This window comes from Leptidea sinapis, chromosome Z, assembly GCF_905404315.1.
Source record: "Leptidea sinapis chromosome Z, ilLepSina1.1, whole genome shotgun sequence".
Lineage (NCBI taxonomy): Eukaryota > Metazoa > Arthropoda > Insecta > Lepidoptera > Pieridae > Leptidea > Leptidea sinapis.
The window spans coordinates 1,899,794-1,921,260 of NC_066312.1; the positions used below are offsets into that span (position 1 = coordinate 1,899,794).

General features: G+C 36.8%; 1 protein-coding gene across 1 annotated transcript; it reads left to right on the forward strand.

Moving 5' to 3' along the window:
* Nucleotides 1–1,682: 1,682 nt before the first annotated feature.
* Nucleotides 1,683–19,831, forward strand: LOC126978535 (E3 ubiquitin-protein ligase UHRF1-like). The gene is made up of 13 exons (XM_050827463.1): nucleotides 1,683–1,811; nucleotides 2,210–2,273; nucleotides 4,651–4,822; nucleotides 6,155–6,243; nucleotides 7,920–8,022; nucleotides 8,102–8,198; nucleotides 10,542–10,688; nucleotides 11,030–11,156; nucleotides 11,709–11,904; nucleotides 12,399–12,580; nucleotides 15,889–15,987; nucleotides 18,874–19,024; nucleotides 19,102–19,831. Exons 3-13 carry the CDS (start codon nucleotides 4,705–4,707, stop codon nucleotides 19,119–19,121), a joined length of 1,329 nt encoding a protein of 442 aa, XP_050683420.1. The 5' UTR covers nucleotides 1,683–1,811; nucleotides 2,210–2,273; nucleotides 4,651–4,704; the 3' UTR covers nucleotides 19,122–19,831.
* The last annotated feature ends 1,636 nt before the right edge of the window (nucleotides 19,832–21,467 follow it).

A 21,467-nucleotide genomic window follows, 5' to 3' on the forward strand; every position in this document is an offset into this window, starting at 1 on the left:
ATTGACTGTTGTTTTATATCTTGTATAGTGTTTATGTTTTTTAATATCAAGTATTATTTAGCGCATTAATAATAGAGGATTTAGTAATTATCATTCAGATTCTTTGTACAATATCATAAGAACCGTAATACAAATACTAGTATTATACATACAAAAGAGCCATTGTCTTAAATAATAATAATTAAAATATGTAATTTTATTTTAGACATGGAACCGATCCCAGTTCCCAGCTGCAGCGGGAGTCAACCTGCGGAGAGAAGTCCTCAAGGATCCCTTGTAGCAGGACAGCAACAGACACCGTTGAGAACAAAAAGAGGCTCCGGTCATCGTTTTAATGTAAGTTATTTTGTTTGTATGTTTATTATTATCATGCATATTTTAACGTAAAAAAAAGACGTAACATGTCCTAGTTAATAAAATTATTATACTATTATTCCTTTTAAAACTTGCTTTTGAATTAAATTTTTCTTTAGTTTTTTGTCTTTTTCTACTATTGTTAGATGGTCACTTTTAAGACAAAAGGAACCGTGTTGTCTACGGCTGTTGTCAACAGGTCGACTTGGTAGGTACCTACTGAAAATTTGTGTTGGAAATCAATTCCAAAATCGCTTTTCATGACGTATTTTTAATTTGTTAATTTTACTATGTACTTACATATGTTTTGTGTTGTCAGTAATAAATGCATAGTTTACTTCACTAACGTTGTTATTCATACTTATGGAATAAAATATGTGATGTGATTGTTAGCTGTAGTCGTACGCAATAGGTGGCATTTGTGCTCTTGTCTGAGAGAGAGAAGTAATGGAAGAATTTTGCGAGAAATTTACAATCCCGCATAGAGCTCGTCTCTAGTACTGTAGCACAAATATATAAGATTCACGAAACCCAAACAAATACAATGCAAAATATTTTATACCTCCATTATGGCACTCTCAAGTTATTGAGGCAGAACTGATTTGGACAGCCGTTTCTTGCATAAAGACCTTGTTTTTTTATTTAGTTACAAATGTATAGTTGTATGTATAGACGGATAATAAAGTGATTTTATAAGGGTTCCATTTATTTTTCCTTTTAAGAAAAACCTGAAAAGTTTAAAGTAGTCTCACTGGTGTACATTTTTACTACAAATCTTGAAGTGTATTAAAAATAGGGAGGAATATAACCACTCCACTTGTGACCTTCAGTTTTAACACAGGACCTGAAAGAGGAAACATACAGTCATTAACTTGAAGTACTAGTCTTCATTCCTTCATATTGATATATTTCGTGACAGAAGACCTACATAAACAGTTGACACATACATTTACGATTTCAGTTGTGTTTTGTTATTTTTAAATGCGAAAAAGGTCAAACAATGTATGTAATGCGATGGAATCAATTTACAAGTTGTTTACGATCACGTTCAAACGAGTTACTTGCGAATATTGTTTAAATTAATGTTTGTTTTATTTTATTTGTAAACATTGTAAGTAGATGTATTCACGGGTTTTCCCAGAAATGTTTTTATACTTTTATTTGTTGTCTTAAGCCTACCTGTAAGATATGCGTTTTGTGATATACTTCATTTGGATAATATTCTTAATGGAGATGTTGCTGCAAGGAATGTGGGCTGCTATGCTTGCTGAGCGAGGGAAGTAACTTGACGAGATACACACACAACAACAATGATGTTCTGCTGAAAACAATTACATACATGTACTCTATAATGATGATAATAAATACATCCTTTTTAAAAGCGTTTTGTTGTATCAAGGTCGGGTGCGGTCAGACTCGTTTGGCAGTTGGAATCCTTTATAGGAAAGGTGTTTATGGTAAATGTTGTTATTGGTACATACGATCTATGGTTGAGATGTTTATAGTGTACAAAAAGTTTTACGTCAGTAAAGTTTGAGCAAATTCTTAGTACGGTCTATAGATCTCAGCCAGTCGTGCTTTTGCTGGCATTAAGCTTTTTCATTGTGATGCAATTTCTTATTGCTGCGATTCTTAAGATTTATTTTTTGGAGTTTACTCCTTAAGATTTGATTTTCATATAAGGCGCCCGGTATGAGAAAAATATTGAGAGTAAAACCTACTCATCAAATGGCATAGTAACGTTTTTGGTGCATCATTTCTCGCGCACCTTTCACTTTCTTGTATTTTGAAGCTTTATTATATTATTGAAATTGATTTATTATTATACTTTCATAAATTTATGTTTAAATTCTAGCAGTTATGGAAGAAAGTGGTGTAACGAATAGTGCCGTAAAATCTGATAAGCACGTGGGTACTAAGTAAGTTACAATTCATATATTAATATGGCATTGACATGTATTGTATATATAAACGTGTGTGATTTGTATATTATTAAATACTAGCTGACCCGGCAGACTTCGTGCTGCCTCAATCGATAAGTAAAAGACCTAAACTTTTGTATAAAATAAACTTAAAACAAACAAAACGAATCCTTTTTTTATTAAAACAAATAAAAAAAATACTCGGTATGAATGAAATTTTATTATTATTTTCGGTTAATTACACATGAAGTTGTTTACTTACAAAACAGAGTTTTCCTGAAATACTGGCTATTTATAAGGTTTCAAATTCACAGTTATGATACAGTGAGTTAGTAAATTTTAAGTTTTCTGATAAATTATATTTTTTGTTTTGTTTTTAGAAAGATATAAAAATTGTTATTAGTTAATCATTTTAAAATATTATTTTAATTTGATATCCAAGCGACGGGGGACACATCAAAGGCAAATCAAAATCGTTGTTTTTATTTAATTCCGAACATTTTCATATTTATTCATCTTTTAAACCTTCTCTGGACTTCCACAAATAATTCAAGACCAAAATTAGCCAAATCGATCCAGCCGTTCTCGAGTTTTAGCGAGACTAACGAACAGCAATTCATTTTTATAATATATATAGAAGATAGATAGATAGATTGAATTATCAATATAGTTCATACAAATTTTTATGAGCTATGCACATAATTAAATGTTTAATTTAATATGGAGAGTATATATAGCGCATTTCACGCCAAATAGACAATTTTAAACCTAACCTATTATTTTATTTTTTAATATCTAGAATTTCTTTAAAATTATTATGATTCATTTTCAATCAAATACTATTTTTGTATTTCAGTTATGATAATTAATGATTCGATACTATAATTATAAAGATGTAAGTAATCATGTAAGATCTACTTAAATGTAAAATATTTTTATATAATACTAGCTGACCCAGCAAACGTTGTATAGCCGATATGAAAATCGCGATACAAAAGTAACTGTTGATCGTAGATGGGTGAAAATTTGAAGTTGTATGTATTTTTTAATGCTGACTCATAATCAAACAAATTTAAAAAAAATGTCAAAAAAATTAAAAAAAAAATTGTGTGGACCACCCTTAACATTTAGGGGTATGAAAAATAGATGTTGGCCGATTTTCAGACCTACTCAATATGCTCACAAAATTTCATGAGAATCGGTCAAGCCGTTTCGGAGGAGTACGGGAACGAACATTGTGACACGAGAATTTTATATATAAGATTTCGCCGAATAGTCGTAAAAATGTAAATAAAACAAAAATATATATATTCTTTAAGAATTTTCATTCATGCGTTAATTTCCCTTACATATGATGTCGACCTTTTTTAATTAATACGCTTTTATTAGCTTCTGCTGTATGTCTGTTTGTAACCGACTCCATTACACTTGATTTTGTTTAGTACTTGTTCAAAGACAATGGTTCTTGAGGAGTAAACTCCAGTCGTGTGTCGGAACTGACACACACACTTTTTTATTTAAATCAACTTATGAATTGGTTTAATTCGTATGAATTGGTTGAGTCGGTTAACTGTTTAAGCAGCATCTGACTGCAAAAAAGTGGCGTATCCAACTTGAGCTCAAAGGATGCAGTCCGGCTGCAAAGTTCTAAAGAGGAAATATAAGCGTGCCTCTAGAACCAATAACTTTTGAATGCATGAAGCGATTTTCACGTGGTTGTTGGCATTTGACGCAATTTTTTGTGAGATAAAGAATCTTTGAGATTCAATTGATCGAATTCGGAATTTCGAAGTAATACCGAAAAAACACGTTTTTCGGTTTTCTGTCGTTAACGATAACTAACGAACGAATCAACTGATTTTGACCAGCTTGGTGGAGATCAACGTGGTTTCTTAATGTTAAGAGCTGTTTTGTTTTTGGAATCGATTTGTAAAGCAGTTTTAAAGTTATTCCAAATAAACCACATGTGAAATTAATTTCGTAGTTTTCTGAGATTTCTTAAAATCTATCGGTCCGAATTGTATTCCAAATCTATGTTTGGTCAAGCCCATTCGAATGGCGCTAAACGCGATGAAATCGATCGAGCCGTTCAAAAGTTATAAGAGGTTTTACATACATCTATATACACACACTCTCACACACATAAGCACACACACCCATACATAAATATAGACGTAAGGTCTTCATCGCGGGAATAGTCGGAGAAGCTTCCTAGGACCATAAAACGTCGAGATCTGCAGATAAAAACTCGATTTTCTAAAAAAGGGGTAAATAAATAACTAGGTCCCCAATTTATGAATTTTTAAATTTTTTTTAGCGGAAAGTCAAAGAAACAATGTGTAGCAACACATTGAAATAGAATTGTTGTACACAGATCGTGGTTTGTTACAAGTGCCACCGTCAGTTTCACACTACGTGCTTCAGCCCCATGGTGACCAAGGTGCCAGATGGTGGCTGGCAGTGCCCGAAATGCAGAGTCGTCGATTCCGGCAACTCCCATCAGTCCTCGACTTCCAGAGACTGGGGAAAAGGGATGACGCTCCTCGGTGAGTGACTTCATGATTTTTAATCTACGAATAAAAAGTTATTAATTTATGTGGCCTGGGTTGCCCCGTGTACTCCGGAGGGGGCAAACCTATCCTGACTCAGGGCAAACAGAGCAAAAGGCTCACATCACCCTCCTCCACATTTGCTGTTGACTTAAGTAACATAAAAGAACTTCGATATAGTTTGAACGCCATCCACTATTTAAAAGTGGAGGAGAGGATGAAGTGGGCCCTGCTTTTGTTGACCGAGACACAGATTTACTCTCTGGTTACCCTCTTATCCGGGGTAATCTGAAAGACTCTGCCATCCGACCGCTCTTTCCAACTGAGCCAACCATTCCAACCCAGTTGAACTCAAATTAATCCCAGAAGTGAGGGTTATCACTTTAAATAACAAATTGTTTAAAACCATTGAACTTAAAATACAACACAATCACGACTCCAGGTCCCTCAAAAGTTATTACTGAAGCGAAGGACATAGGCAGAATTGGCCTTCCCTCGGGATTTTTTATGTTCTGGTCACTCAATAAGGCTGTTCAAGTAAATTTGTGCCAGCCATGACGCGAAAGAGAAAGCTGATCTCCTAGGCTCCCTTTTCGCGTCCAACTCGGCTCTTGATGACAACTTTGTGGAACCAATTGCCAACCAACCGGCTGCAGTTTACCCTAACAGATACCACACATGGTCCTTCAAGCTTACAGCATACCTTAAAGACAAGCAACGTATCACTTGAGCCCTGGCTTTCCGGATTTCCATGGGTGCTTCCCTTACCACTTCCCATATCGTTAGTCTGAGGCCCGTTTACCCCCTCTTAAATAAGAAACATAACAAAAAAGTATCCTTTTGCAACATCATTATAATATCTTATTAGTGCATATAAGTATTACACAAGTTATACAAGGATACAAAATTTTCAAAATGCCTATCCACTGTTTGTTCCAGACCATCTCTATAATGGGTGGATTGATAGTAGTGCTATTACTGGCGTATAGCTTGTCTAATACGATCTGGCTTAGGGTACTGTTATTTCACTCAGGAAGTTTTAAATAAGATTCGATCCACTGTTAGATTGTCTCATTATTAAAGCTGTGGTTGGACGTAGTGCGGAAATATGACAGCTGACAATGGTCGATAATAATTATCGAATTGTAAAATATATTAACATTGATTATAATCATATAATTATCAATTATATGTTGTACATATTGTTTATTTCCATTACGTGACATTAAAGCAGTTTCAGCTTTCAACCAGATGGATGATCAATCGAAGTATTGTAATTATTCTAAATAATTCCTCATTTTCAATAAATAATCTGTTAATTATTGTCAGGTAAGACCAAGACCTCTCGAATACCTATCGACCATTTTGGGCCGATCCCAGGAGTTGACGTCGGTATGATGTGGGGGGACAGGGAACAGGTAATTAATGTACTTTACTTTACTTTTTATACACTTTTATAATTATATTGTAATAATTTAGTAGTAGCTCCTGGTGTGTGTGTACTTAAATGTACTTTGATAATCATCTCAACACACTATTTAGTTGTCACGTAAACGATGATCCAATTTAAATTATTTTATTATTAATCTGAGAGAGTTAGAACCAATAGTTCCGTATCTTCGGCTTGTGAAATTCGCGAGAATTTCGTATAATTCTAATTCAAATATCTTAAGAGAGTATAGTTATATTTATAATAAATATGCACCGTAGTTAGTGAATTTACTGGGCAAATGAGACTTAACATCTTATGTCTCAAGGTGACTTGCTCTGATTTTCATGAATTTTTCAGGAATCATTAGCGGCACTGCATTGTAATGGGCAGGGCGTATCAATTACCTTAAGCTGAACGCCCTGCTCGTCTCGTCCCTTATCTCATTAAATTCAATTCTAAAAAATATAATATATAATAATAATTTATTTTATTTTATTTATTTTTGTTAGGCAAAAAAATAATACTTTAAATTATATATACAATATTTAAGGCTTTACTTTGCGGAAATCCAGTTATCCAAATGTATTAAACTTTCTTAAGTGTTAGTTCCGTCACTATTTGTCTTTAAATAATTCTACACGAGGCATCCTCAGGACATGTTGACTCGCCAAACTCTGGCACGAGACTCACATTTGGACAATATTTATCGCCTATTTCAAAGTTTGAAAGATTAAAATTATCAAGACGAAAATATTATAAAAAAAATATATATAATACTAGACAACCCGGTGAACTACGCATCACCTATATTTAACATTTTGAGAATGGGACGGTTAATATTTAATATTTATTTACATTAAATTAAACACAATTTTACACATTCTGAGAAAAAAACACACAAGGTAGTATTGTTTTACTCATATCAAAGTGAAAAAAAAACAAGGTTTATACACGGAGGAGTAAAAAAAGAAGGACTCCGCGCCGCGGCCGTGATATTAGCAAGTGAAGCAACATTATGCTAGTGTGTTTGCGGTTACGGGGGATACTAGTTTAGTACCTTAAATAATCATATATGGCCACAAATACTTATAAAGTATCATTTTTACACTTTTTCACAACGCACGACGGCATTTTTAAAATATTTTATTGAGACGCAAACTGATCTGTCACAGACGATGACAATTCTCATAATGGCAGCCTATCGGCCTGTAGTAGTGTAAGTGTGTGCCTGGGGCTATGTATTTACACGTTAATCGGCTTGTTTTGGTGCTACACTGTTATGTAAGGTGACACGGAGTCCTTATTTATTTACTCGTCCGTGGTTTTATATGACGAATCATCTCTATATATTCTTGAGAATGTTCTATATGTTCAGAAGCACTTTAAGGAATTTGCTAGAAACCACGACAATCATAACTCTGCGGCAATAATATGAGGAACAAACATAAACTTGTTATGCCTTCTATTCGGTTGAATTGAGCTAGTGAGCCTTTTATAGGGCGATTGTACTTACATGCTTTTACAATATGATCGCAGAAAATGTGTTACAAATTTTAAAAGACTTGTTATAAAACGTTTGTGTGGTAAAGGTTACTACTTTACGGTACTAGATAGTTGATACTTGGACCGATTCGGCTTCTGAATTTTATAATTGTAATGCAGCTGAGGGCGTGTCCGCAGGTGTCCGAGTCGGGCGTGCATCTACCACCTGTGTCAGGTATCCATGGGCGCGACAAGCGCGGCGTCTACAGCATCCTGCTCTCAGGTTAGTGGCAGATGCAAAGTAACGGGTTAGTTGTCTGTTACAACTGTTACGACCAGTATATTTGTCGTGTTGGTTGCAGCCAATGACTACGATGTCGAAGACTCCGGGTACGAGTTCACGTATTCCGGCAGCGGCAAGAACGACTCCACGCACCAGACGCTGACCAAAGAGAACAAGTAAGTGCTAGACTGACTGCGGTCTTCCCCAACATACACCACCATCACGCAGCTGACACCGTTTGGTCACGTCAAAGGCTGGAGGGTGGCTGACACAACTATGAAAGCTTTTATCGCAGATCTAGTACGTTGATATTTCGCTTTCAATTAAAACCACTTGTCCGTTAGTTGGTATATTTACTGCATGATATATATAAAACGACTTTCTAGACATACGTCATTGTATATATATCTCTAGTTCAGTCTGTTACTATATATTGTATCGCAGTACGGGGTGGTGCTATTAAGTCAAGATTACTGGAAGTAGAAAGATCCCAAAGGGGACTTTTAAAGGTCATGCACTTTAAGCGACAACGCCTATTAACAGTCAGAAAGTTATATATTGTACAGTGTGTTCTAAAATTGCATAAATTAATAACATCCTCCTCGCGTCGTTTTCCTCATTACTGAGGGTCGTGACTCCCCCGCTGCATCAGTTTCTCCCGTACGATTCCCCTCCATCTGCTGCGATCCTTAACCTTATGAAGGGCATCATGGAACTTGATGTTAAGAGCAGATTGTATTTGGTCCGACCATCTCGTGGAACTGCGTCCTCTGGGACGCCTGCCATCTACCTTGCCTGTCACCATCAGCTTTTATAGTTTAATTAATAACATACGATCCTAATATTGAACACAAACGAAGGAAAGACAAAGTTGCCTTTGTTACACCATTTAGGAGGGAGTTCTCTAGCATGCAGTATACATATCTTTATAATAAAATCAGGAAACAGTTACATATATATAATAAAAACGCCCATGAATGTAAAATTGCATTAATCACCTGGGTACTACCACTAAATTATGATGATACTGAGTTGCTCTTACGACACATACGCTAAAACACACACAAGTTTTATCATATTATTTCATTATATGTGGGTAAGAAAGAGCAGAGCCTCCTGGCACAAGCATTCTTTATATGCTTAAAAGTTGGTTCTTGCTACTATTTGCTATGGAGAATTTGTTAAGACCGATAAAGAATATTTATTTATTATCCTCTGTACTATAAAAATCCGATAATAATATACTTATGCAATCGTCTCCTGTCGCGAGCGCTCTCCTCGTGTTCAGCCCTCGCTCTGAACTCCTCAGTGGTCATATCATATTCCTTACGAAACTCCCTATAAATGTAGCCCATGCGACTTCTGTTCTCTTTACAAAAACGTTACACGTTTTAGTCTACTTAAAGTATCTTTTTCATGGAATAATTATACTAAATGTGCACGTCGGTACAGGAACGGAAATGATATGCAATAAGAAGGAACTTAAGAATGGGAGAGTAAACATTCCAGGCTTGTACATGATAAAATACAACGCTGACTAGGCCTATCCAGAAAGTACTCGGATATTAATTAGCGGTAAGTAAGGGGCGCAGATGGGCATAATAATAACATGCGCCGGATGTGAGTGACCCTAGTGGCTTACAAGTTGACGGAAAATTTATTTACACAATGGGTTTGCTTTGAATGCATAAAAAAACAATATCATATCTTGTAGGTACTATTTTAGTTAATAAGTTTGAGATAATGTGGACACGCCTACAATTATTTAATTGTCGCCGACTTTAGTGAGTATCTTATTCAGTTAGTTTAGCTGGGCTGTTTGCACACTAAGCGCGCATACACACACAAATCTTATTTGGGCCATTTTACGTGTCCGTTCGTCTTCATACTCCAAACAGCCCAAATCATCCCAGAAGTAAAGCAGTCTATTAAAATTTCTGTCGGCATCCGGGAGCGATGCTGGATATCCGAGGATTTGTGCCTGTTGTTCGGCCACACTCCTGCATTCCATATATACGTGTTCTGGAGTTTCTTCAGCCTCCTTAAATCCACTGCAGGCCTGTTTGTTACATCTATGCTATCATAGATCTATGCTATCATGCATCTATATGCATGCTTGTTCAAGGGACAATGACTGTTAACAACACCTACCTATTTTACGTATTTTGTCCCTCTGTCTCATCAGGTTGCGGGTGAACCTCTTTGGGGGCACCAGAACCGCATTCTTTTTTTGCCTGCCTGTTGCTGTAGCTACTTTTTAATTTGAGCATAAGGTACGGGTAGCAGTGGTTTCGCTCCATATGGCTGCAGCTTCACCTCTAGTGGGTTTTATTTAGTAAAAATATCTTAATTGTTTTAAGATATGACCTTGTTGCTATTATCACACAACTGTCGTATATCATAGTTAGCTGGATGGTAAAAATAATTATTTCCGTGTATGCACGTGTGCTAACGTTCCCCAATCGCTTTCCTTCACTGTTCTGGGGACGCGATCTGTTCACTTTGTATTTGTGACTCAGGGCACTGGCGAGGAACTGCGTGGCTCGGCTACGCAAGAACGGCTACCACGCGGGCGTGGATTGGCGGCGTGGGCTGCCAGTGCGTGTGGTACGCACCTTGTACAAGAACACGGGCTTGACCGAGCCTCAGCCGTGCCAGGGATTCAGGTGGGCTATTCATTACCACACATTACGGTCTAACTAAGTTATTCACTTCTTGACATTTTGCGTTATCTACATTATTGTCGCGCTCCATGCTCACAATTATACCTAAATAGTTTGGACAACAATAAAGATTAAACATCTGTACTACCACTCTGGTACTCTTCTCGACAGTATATCGAAAACTTGCAGAGTGTCGCCAGATGCGAGGTCGGCAAGGAGTGACTATCTTCAATGATGTCACGGAGCTAAGTGTGGCTTGTTGTGATATTGTTTGGCGCGCAAGTTAAAACTCATGAACGAGACCCGAAAGTGTAATTATTGATTATTGAATTATCCCTGAACAGATACGACGGCATCTACAAGGTAGTGAAGTACTACCTGGAGACGGGGCCTTCCTGCTTCAGGGTGTGGAAGTATCTGCTGCGGAGGGACGACCCCAGCCCGGCACCCTGGTTGCCAGGACACGTCGTGGTGAGTATGCTGCTGTACTATCCGTCTGTTAGTCCTTGCTGTATATTTGGTGTTGAGTGACTACCCCCGCCCGGGGTCTGGAGTCCGGCTGGGCTTGTACCGTCACTATATTTGGTGACTCGATATAAGAACTGTCTCTTCCACGTCAATTAACGAGTGCTTTTGATGCATCCGGCACCGTTGATGACACGAGATGGCATACAGTGCAGTAGATGCTATCCCCTACACTGTTTCTTCTGCATATAAATGATATGCTGCAAATTAGCAGTATTCATTGCTAAGCAGACGAAAGCATGTCCCGGAATAGCGTCAACAAGAACTGGAACAACTTGTGTTTGAAATCGACACTATACTATGCAACACAAGTTTGTGCTGTCAACGTTAAAAAGTCTCCTTTTGTCGTATCCCCTCGATTCGAGATCACTCCTCTAACTGCTACAGCCAGTATCGGCCTACTTACTTTCGATATATCGAGCGACGTTCAGTTCCGTGGTCACTTGGAAGAGAAGTCCATACAAGATATCTTGATGATGACGAATACTGTGATTGCAGGAGAAGTGGCTGGTGCAACCGAGCACGAGCTTGAGAACCGTGTCGCCAGTAGACCCGACACCTGACACTCCGCCAGGATCGCCGACCTTTTGGCCACCCTACACCCCGCCCTACTCGCCTGAAGCGTCAACGAACCCATCACCCAACCAGTCGCCTGAACCAGTCACCAAAACATCAAAGTTGGAAGAAACCGAAAGTAACTAGTCGTAGTAATCATAATATTACATATTTTTTTCTAAGATGCATAAACAAGTTGTAATTATTTACAAAAAAAACTGAAATATTCTAGTTATGAATAATAATATTCATACGTAATAGTAATAGTAAGAATTAGATTAGATTATTGTGCTACGAGTAGTAACTAGAGTTTTAGTAGATTTGTTCTCATGTGATTCGTCGGGCGATCTCTCACCCGACCAGAGCTTAGTCGACGCGGGTGATCACTCTCATTCTGCTGCTCCGCTGGCCCCCATGCCTTCTATTATATAAAAATCAATGAACAAACATTTATACTTACATCTGATCAGTTCTAGTATTTTATTAAATCGTTCCACTTTCAACCTTAATTATAGTAATTTTCCAAGTCTTATATTATTATTTTCTGATAATTTAAAATAATTGTTTGTCTCGTTGTCTAATCTATTATCTATAAAAATCCCACTCATATTAATCAGCAAGATTTAATTCCAGACATAACAGCAAAAAGTTGCGGCATCAAGATACCTTCCACGTTGTGGAATAGAAAACATAATACGGCTCAAAATATGAACAGCTTAATAAGCATTGCAGAGAGAGAGGCCATCCAAGCCGACAAAGAAAATGTTAATCTGTGGGACGAGGGACTTGCAATTTGCGGAAAAAAAGGGAGAAAGGTGAGGCGCAGTCATTTCGACATTGCTAAACGTCTTCTACATCACTTACTGTGCCGTTCTGTCTGTAAGAAAGTTGTCGCTTCGTACAAACTCAGAGTGGAATCAGCCGATACAACTTTGAGATATTTAAGGTCAGCCCACACTGTCACTTCAAAGGCCGGTAACACATCTCCAACACATCTGGTGCCGCGGGTGAACCACTAGCCCATCCGGTCCCTCTCATATAATTAACGATATAAGACGTCATACTGTTGTTCATTTGCAGCGTGTCGCCTACTTGTCGAAATGACGTCACGCAACATTCTTCGTACTATTACTTATTATAACAAAAGGTATTCAGTTATTTTGGATTATGAACCAAGAAAATGTGTGTGTGAAAATACGTGTACATTAGTTGCAGATAGTAATGTATGCGTTGGAAGACCACGACATAGACAAACCTACTTTGTACCTGGGTAACATTGAAAATGAAAAACGGCTTAATGTAGAAAGTTGGCAATACTCTTATTGTTTTTCGAAGTAATCTCCGTTCCTCTCTACACATCGTCGCATTCGATGGAACCACTGAGAAAAGCAGTGGGCCCATTCCCCTTTGGGGGTCTCTTCTATGGCATTTTCGTACGCTTTCACCGCATCTTCAGGGCTCGTAAAGCGAATACCTCGAATTTATCTTTAGTTCTTCGGAATAAATAAAAGTCGCAGGTCGCCAGGTCAGGATTGTATGGCGGATGACTCATTATTTCGACACCTGCCAAATATTCAACATTCCGTTTTGCGGAGTGCGCTGAAGCATTGTCGTGGTGAAGGAGATTCCTGCTTCGGGGGCACTGCTGTCGAATTTTTTCCAAGACAACAGGCAAACAGCGATTGACATACCAGTAACTGTCCTTCCATCTTCTAGCACAACTGTCGCGAATTGACCTTTCCGATCAAAGCATTCTTTGGTCGGGCAATCATCAAGGCAATCATCAAATAAAAATTGAAAAACAAAATTTTATGAACGATGCGGGATTCGAACCCACGACCTCCGGCGTTCCGTGCCGGTGCCCTAACCAACTGAGCCAACCGTTCGAGTACCGCCTCGCTATAAAATTATGTTTGCTTTGTTCAACTCTTAGGTTGTGGCTTCATCTACAGGATCTACTTTACAGTTACAATATTTGCATATTAGGAAATTGACTTGAGATGTCGCTCTTGTAAATCTAAAAATATGTTATGTTTTAAAGTGATAACCCTCACTTCTAGGATTAATACACAAATTAAATTTGAAAAACAAAATTTTATGAACGATGTGGGATTCGCTTTGTTCAACTCTCAGGTTGTTCGATTTTTCGGTTCGTTGGGTTCGAATCCCGCATCGTTCATATTTTTTTTTTCAAATTTTTATTTGTGTATTAATCCTAGAAGTGAGGGTTATCACTTTCAAAACATAACATATTGATGAGGCAATCATCTTTTTTACTTGACTTCTTCCTTTCTTTACCTTAGTTGGGCGATCCTCGAAAGAAAACACGACACAATATATCCAGCTTTCATCACCTGTGACGATGTTAAATACAGCATTGTCACCTTCGTTGAACTTATTTAACATTTGGCGACACCAGTCCATGCGAAGGTGTTTCTGATTGTCGGTTAAAGTATGGGAAATCCATCTGGCACAAAGCTTCTTGACGTCTAAGTGTTCGTGTAATATTTTTTGAACTTGACTCATACAGATGCCTTGCCCGCATCTGCTGATAGGGCACTCTCTTATCTTCCTCTATCATGCGTCGCACAGCACTGCTGTTATCTTCATGTGAGGACGTCCTTTATCAGTAGTCGCTGTTAAAGGACGTCCCTCACGCGGATCATCATTGAGATTGCTACGTCCACGCTTAAACTCGTTAAACCAATTGTAAATAGTACCACGAGATGGGGCTTCATTAAGAAATGCTAATCATAGCTTTGTTGTTGAGTAAGCCCACAATGAGTCATAATATATCATTGACCGAAATTTTCTCGCGTTAGGTTCATTTTCACAACAAGAGTGTAACAAGAGTTTTAGATTTGCCGCCAATTCACAAAAACAAATGACAATTAAATGCAATATACTACATTATTTTACCAAAGAGTTCTAAAATTGAAATACAAAAACAGTTTTCATTGGCAATGTTTCTAACTGGCCAGTTCTGAAAACTTTCAGTATCACCCACATATGTAAGAAATAAATAGGTAGCTAACATGAATGGTAATTTTATTATAATAATAATCACTTTAAGATTGTTTCAGCGTCTTTAGGAAGCTGAAAAAATATTTTGATTCGCCATGATCTTTAGCTTTGCTTTTTTTATGTTTCTCCATTTTAAAATGATCGGTCGGACCGATTAGGTACGCTACGGGAGCAGCTTGTGCATGCGTCATTGCTCGCTCGTGAGGCCTCACGTCCATAGCCGAAACAGGCCTGATAAAACTTAAAAATTCTTTTCTTGTGTCTTATTACCCTTGCCTTATTATTTCACACCATTTGTAGCACCTCAATCGTCATCTTATATAAGACATCTCTGACATTTTGCTCAAGGAATGTGTCATACCCTATACTTTTCCTTTCACCTTAGACTATTTATTATGATAGATAGACCTTCATGACTGTTCAGTGTCATCATCAGACTGTTGTTTATAATCTAATATCTATATATGTAGTAATAAATGGAGTGCCTGTATTTTCGTTTGGTTATACTGCGAAAACTACTGAACCGTTCAGAAAATTACTTATACCATAAGACGCAACGTGTTTCAGATATGGTTTTAGTATATGATGAATATTTCTATAATATATGTGAATACTTCTCTTGAATCTAATTTTTTTTTACTTAGAAGTAACTATTTTTTTTATGAAAATAAGGGAAAAGACGAGGAGACCGTTCCGCTGATGATAATTGATACGCCCTGCCCATTACAATGCAGTGCCGCTTAGGATTCTTGAAAACCCCCAAAAATTCTGAGCGACACTACAACTGCGCTCGTCGCCTTAAGACATGAGATGTTAAGTCTCATTTACCCAGTAATTTCACTAGCTACGGCGCCCTTCAGACTAAAACGCAGTAATGCTTACACATTCATGTTTCACGGCAGATATATGCGCCGTTATGGTATCCATAACCCAGCCGGCATTCTGTGCAAAGGAGCCTCCCACTGGTAAAAGTACTATATATTAACAATGAGAATAATTTAGTCCATATCATTTCATTATTTACACAATTCAAGCAAAGAGCGGCGTACTTAATTTATCAGCACTTGTGTAAAATGGTAAACGTGGGCGCGTGTCGCAGGAGTTCGAGGAGTACGTGACGCAGCACTTCCTGTGTTCCATCTGCCACGAGGTAGCGGTCGGCCCCGCCACCACCGCCTGTCTCCACAACTACTGCCTGGTGAGTGACTCGATCTCCAGCCGGTTCTAATATCACAGACTACTTACTGATAGTCGAATATACAGGACGATAAAAAAATCACGTACTATAATTTAAGGCATAATTCAACACATAGTTCATTATTATGTCCACTGGCTGAGCATCTCTAAACCGTAGGTTGTGCTCGACTGACTTCGATACATTTTGTGCAAAGTTTAACGAGATTGCCACGGCAAGCACTAGGCACGTGAGCATTCGAGTAATTAAGAGTCCGTGCCAATAATTTACTCACGCAAGATCAGGTATTTTTGGGTTCGTGTGCGAGTTCACGCACACGGTGCACTGTTTATAGATCGCGTAAACAATTTCGATGTTTTAGTAGACAAAGAGTTAATGTGTTAATGTTTAGTATAATGCGTTTTCAATTTTGGTTCTTTCAAAATTAATTAAATATAGAAAGGTATATTTAGTTAAATAAAATAGAAAAACAGAAGCCGTAAACTATGTTATCTTTAGAAATGTAATATGTACTATATATTTTGCTTACAATCGCTCAATAATTATGTCAAATACAAAAGTAAACATTTATCCAACACAGATTACATTATGGCAATAAATAGAAAATACAAAAATTATACAATAGTCAATACAAGCTGACCGTCACGGACTCCCATGAATGGACTTTTATTTTTAAGCATTTTGTTTATTTTTCCATTAGTATTTTATATAGTTTGACACTTGTCATCTGTATATCTTATGAATGGATACAATCTTGAATATTTTTTTTAAATATATAAAATTCTCGTGTCATGGTGTTAAACTTTGAACTCCTCCGAAACGGCTTGACCGATTCTCATGAAATTTTGAGTGCATATTGGGTAGGTCTGAGAATCGGACAACATCTATTTTTCACCCCCCAAATGTTAGGGATGGTCCACACGAAATTTGTATTTTTAATTCTTTTTGACATTTTTTTTTAAATTTGTTTGATTATGAGTCAGCGTTAAAAAATACATACAACTTCAAATTTTCACCCATCTACGATCAACAGTTACTGTTGTATCGCGATTATAATATCGGCAATACAACGTTTGCTGGGTCAGCTAGTAATATATAAAGATTTAATTGGATAAGGGTGCGGCTTTTGTGACACTGGTGTTCCGTGTGTAATATATTTTTATTCGCGTCACGAGTATTTATTGTTCATGCCTACGTGTTATATTTTACCCGATTGTTACCCTATTATAGATCCACACCGCTAGCTGTAGAGGATAAGTTAGTCTTATAGGACCGTTTTTCCCCAAGTAGCATCAGCTGTAACACAGATAATACAGACTCAACCTCCCACTATCCAGAGCCCATAGAAGCTTCTTCTTTACCAGCTTCTATCATAGATGTTTAGGCTCTAGCTTCCCAACAGTTAGATAAACTAGACAATTTTAATATATTGTTTTCTTGATAAGTGGTCAATTTGGGGAAGCAGCTCGCTCATATAAGTTAGCCAGACAGACAGATCGGAAAACATAATTTTATCCCATTGTTCCTGGGTCTATGTTCTGCGTTCTCTACACCAACCATTTCGACGAGCGCGATTCCCGTGACCTATCCGTGGGCACCTAATTGGGCGTCGAGCTCATAGGCCGTACTCATGCAGCCGATTTCGCACAGTTTGGGGACTTACATCAACACCACTTGAATTTTGTAGCCTCAAACTTATCTCTCGAGCGGTTAACATCGGCTGGCGTCTTGCAGTCAGTTGTATGTACCAGTCTTGCCGAGTGGTTTTACTCCTTTTACGGCCTGAATGCAGGCGGGTTCCCTTGTATTATTGTAACGCTGCCAAAGACGACAAATAACACTTCTATGAATGCCAAAATGCCGAGATACCTGAGGTTGATTACTTCCCGCTTGCAACATCCCTACAGCTCTTTGCATTTCATTTGCCGTCAAATGACGTCGCTCCATGACGTAAAGAATACCTAACAATTCAATTTTGTCGCTAAATTTATTTAAATGGTAGGCATAAAATCAAGACTAAACGTACCATAAAAAGACGCATTTAAATCAAAACAAATTCCCTTTCATTTAATTTTACGAAAAAAATAAAACATAATCGATTTTTATTTACAACCAGCCAGTATGTCATCAATAACAAAAAAGTTTACATACCTATGCACTTTGAGTGAATAAAGACTTAGAAATTAATTAATATAAATGGTAAATTTGTAATATCATGCATGTTGCTTAGACTTTTTGATGTGTGCTATATATATACAGCTGATTCTAGCTATCCGCCATTGGTCGAAATTCCATTAGCTTCGTTTACTAGTAGAATAAATAATTCAGAGGTTTTAAACGTTTTTGACAACGATTTATATGAATTGTCTTTTTAGTATTTTTTATTTATAGTGGTTTCTCTTTACTACATATCCCTTTCAAATATCATACAGGAATATTTAAACACAGTGTATAACGAGTGGAAGGAATATTTCATAAATAATTTCGACGAGTGTGACGAACAGTGGATTGCTGTTATCGATCGTAGTATACTTCCACTACTCGAAGGTATTTAAAGAATCCTTTCAGCGGTGCGATATCAATGAAATAATGGTCAGAGATGAAGCTGGAGTAGAGACTCCACTGACCATCATAGTAGTTCCACCTCGTGCGCGAGACAAAAACATTTTGTGACGTCATATAATATGTGCATATCTATGACATTACATAAAAATATTAAAAGTTCATGATTTATATATGCAATGTGTTAGTGGATTCACCGGGATTGACTTGCTTTAATAGCAAATGAATCCTGCCGTAGCCAAAAATAATAACGGTATTCAACAGTAGGTATCACGTAAGTTTGTATTGAAGTTTTTTACAAATTAATTTGTAAAAAAATCATTTCAGAAATGCCTCAAGGAAGGGTGTAAATGGAACGACAACCGGGACTGCCCGACTTGCCGACTCGGTAATGTCAGGGTCACTATTACCATTAATGAAAATATGTGCCGCGCAATAAGAACTGTGTTCGCCAGATACCACGCCGCGGATTATTATGGTAATAATTCTAAATGGCGTATCGGTTACCAAATATCTAGAAAAAAAAAATTATAACAAAAAACCGGTTTTTTACAGGTGAAGATACCCAAAAATAGTGGAAAAATCGTCGTGATTTTGCAAGAGGATTAAAAAATATTCCAAAATACGATCTAGTTCTAGCGCTGACAATGATGTCGGGGTGTATAGAAGGGGTAATATTTTAAGACGATGATATTTTTTTTTTAATTTGGTGAATTTGATGCCCCGTAAAAGTGCTACAAGCGTTCCTAGGACTGTAAGATGAAGCAGGTATGCTTTTTGTTGACACATTAAGTCCATTCCACAGAAATATCGGGCAGTACACATACGAGTGCATTATAGAGAATCAAATACAGATTCAAGATGAACTTGACAGCACTTCAGCCGTTCAGTTTGCTCCAGAGTAAGGTGCCTTGACATCAGCTGATAATTGTAATGTAACTCCAGGAATACCTTAGCTAATCCAACCTAATTTTGATATGTGGTGTCTAATTACCTGTGACGATCAATCTCTAGCTGCTGATTATGAAAAAAAGTAGAAATACCAATATGATTTTTCAGAAATATATTTTATGGATCTTAACAGTGAGAAAATTTTGTTGCTAAAGAAGGACATTGTGTTAGTTCAAGTGAGTGATAATCATAAGGTGTTAAGGTTACGGAGACCATCTGTTAAGACTCCCGCAACACAAACAATAACAAGAACCAATTTCTAACATTACTAACTAAACTTATTTATAAGATTTATTTTGTTTTAATAAACTGATAAGTAAATTTAAAATATGAAGGATGTGTTATACATTTATATAATTATGACTTTAAGATTTGAACCACCAATTGGAAGAAGGGAATAAATCCCAAAAACACGAATGGAGATAATTAAAAAATTCTTTATAACTTTTTACTTTCAACTTATAGGCTCGTGACATCACTGATATTAAAGAAAATATAAATTCTTACTGAAATATATAATACTTATTTATATATATATTTAAATGTGTTGGATTTATTCCCTCCTTCCAATTTATAAGATCTATATACAAAATAATTATTTGAATTTGAAAAATGAATACAAAAACTTATTTATTTATTAGAAAAACGTAAGAACCTTAGAGTTTCTTGCTCGTTCTTCCCTAAGTAAATCTGCATTCCGAACGAGCTGTATGAAAAAATGGTATATTTGAAGTGTAATGCAATATATCTACGAAGTAAAATATTTTTGATTTGATCTGAAGTCCTGTTTCGAACCGTTTCGTCGGTGGTTTCTCGGGAGATACAGCGTTACATAGGAGTGTTAGATAATAGTATTACAATGACATGTTGGGACATAATAATAAACAATTAAGTTTTGTTAATTTTATTATAAATCGAAAAAACAACAACGGAATAAACAGATCACTTAAAATAGACTACACTAGTCGTCAAGTAAAAAGTAAAAAGTCAGTAAGTTCTACGTAAGTCGCGGTACTGGAGCCGATCTAATTCCTAGCCAACAGATATGTTTGAAGCGTTCAAGCTAAAAGCAATCATATATCGTGAACTTATAATATCAAATAATGTCAAGATCTTGACAGGCTCAACGATACAAATAAACTTAAAAAAAAAACAAAGTAAGTCTTCGTTCTTATCAATAAAGAGAAATTAAGAATTAATGTTACATTAATAACAGCTACAACAAGAGCTGCTTATGATAAAAAAGCGAACATAAAAATTTATGTTCACTTTTATATCATGAAAAAGTTTTGTTGGAAGAACGGAACAAATCCTGCCTTATTCCAACTATCAGCGTTACGAGTATAAAAGTTAGTGATTATTTTTGCTTGTTTATTTATCGATAGACAAAAACGCATCGCTATTGGTGGGGGCGCGACAATTACGATATAATTGACGCCATTTTAGTTGTCTTTGAGACTGCATACGGTTAGCGTTGCGCAGTGAAGATTAATAACCTTTTAATTATTATTTCATTACTAAAGCTTCAATATGAGCAGTGAAAGTAGCTGTAACGATTCACTTGATAATGAGTCAGAAGCTGAGACTCCGAAAAAGAAGAGAAGAGATGTTAGAAATATCCATTTATACAGAAAGAAAAGCAGAAGACACAGCGTTTACTTGGCCAATCTTATGTGAGTGCAAGTACTGGAAGGCTAGTGTCAACAAAATCTAACAGTAAAAGTAACTGTGTCTGTAAGAAAAAATGCCCGCAGCAGTTTGGCATTGAAGAAAAACAGCAGTTGTTTAAATTCGTTTACAGTGGACGTCCGAAAAATGAGCAAGACGTATATATGATGAGTCTCATTCAATACGCAAGGGTTAATCGCCGCCGTAAAAAACAGGAAAATCCGAAACAGCGTGACAGTTCGTTCGCGTATTTAGCTACTAAAGGAAATGAAAAATTCAGGTATACCGTCAAGCTTTCTCCA

What these genes read in the sequence shown, in the direction of transcription:
- LOC126978535 (XM_050827463.1), top strand. Translation starts at nt 4,705, where the DNA reads ATGGTGACCAAGGTGCCAGATGGTGGCTGGCAGTGCCCGAAATGCAGA. An exon ending in GGTTGCCAGGACACGTCGTG is followed by an intron (nt 11,157 to 11,708) that starts GTGAGTATGCTG and finishes CTGTGATTGCAG; the next exon opens with GAGAAGTGGCTGGTGCAACC. An exon ending in GTCTCCACAACTACTGCCTG is followed by an intron (nt 15,988 to 18,873) that starts GTGAGTGACTCG and finishes AAATCATTTCAG; the next exon opens with AAATGCCTCAAGGAAGGGTG.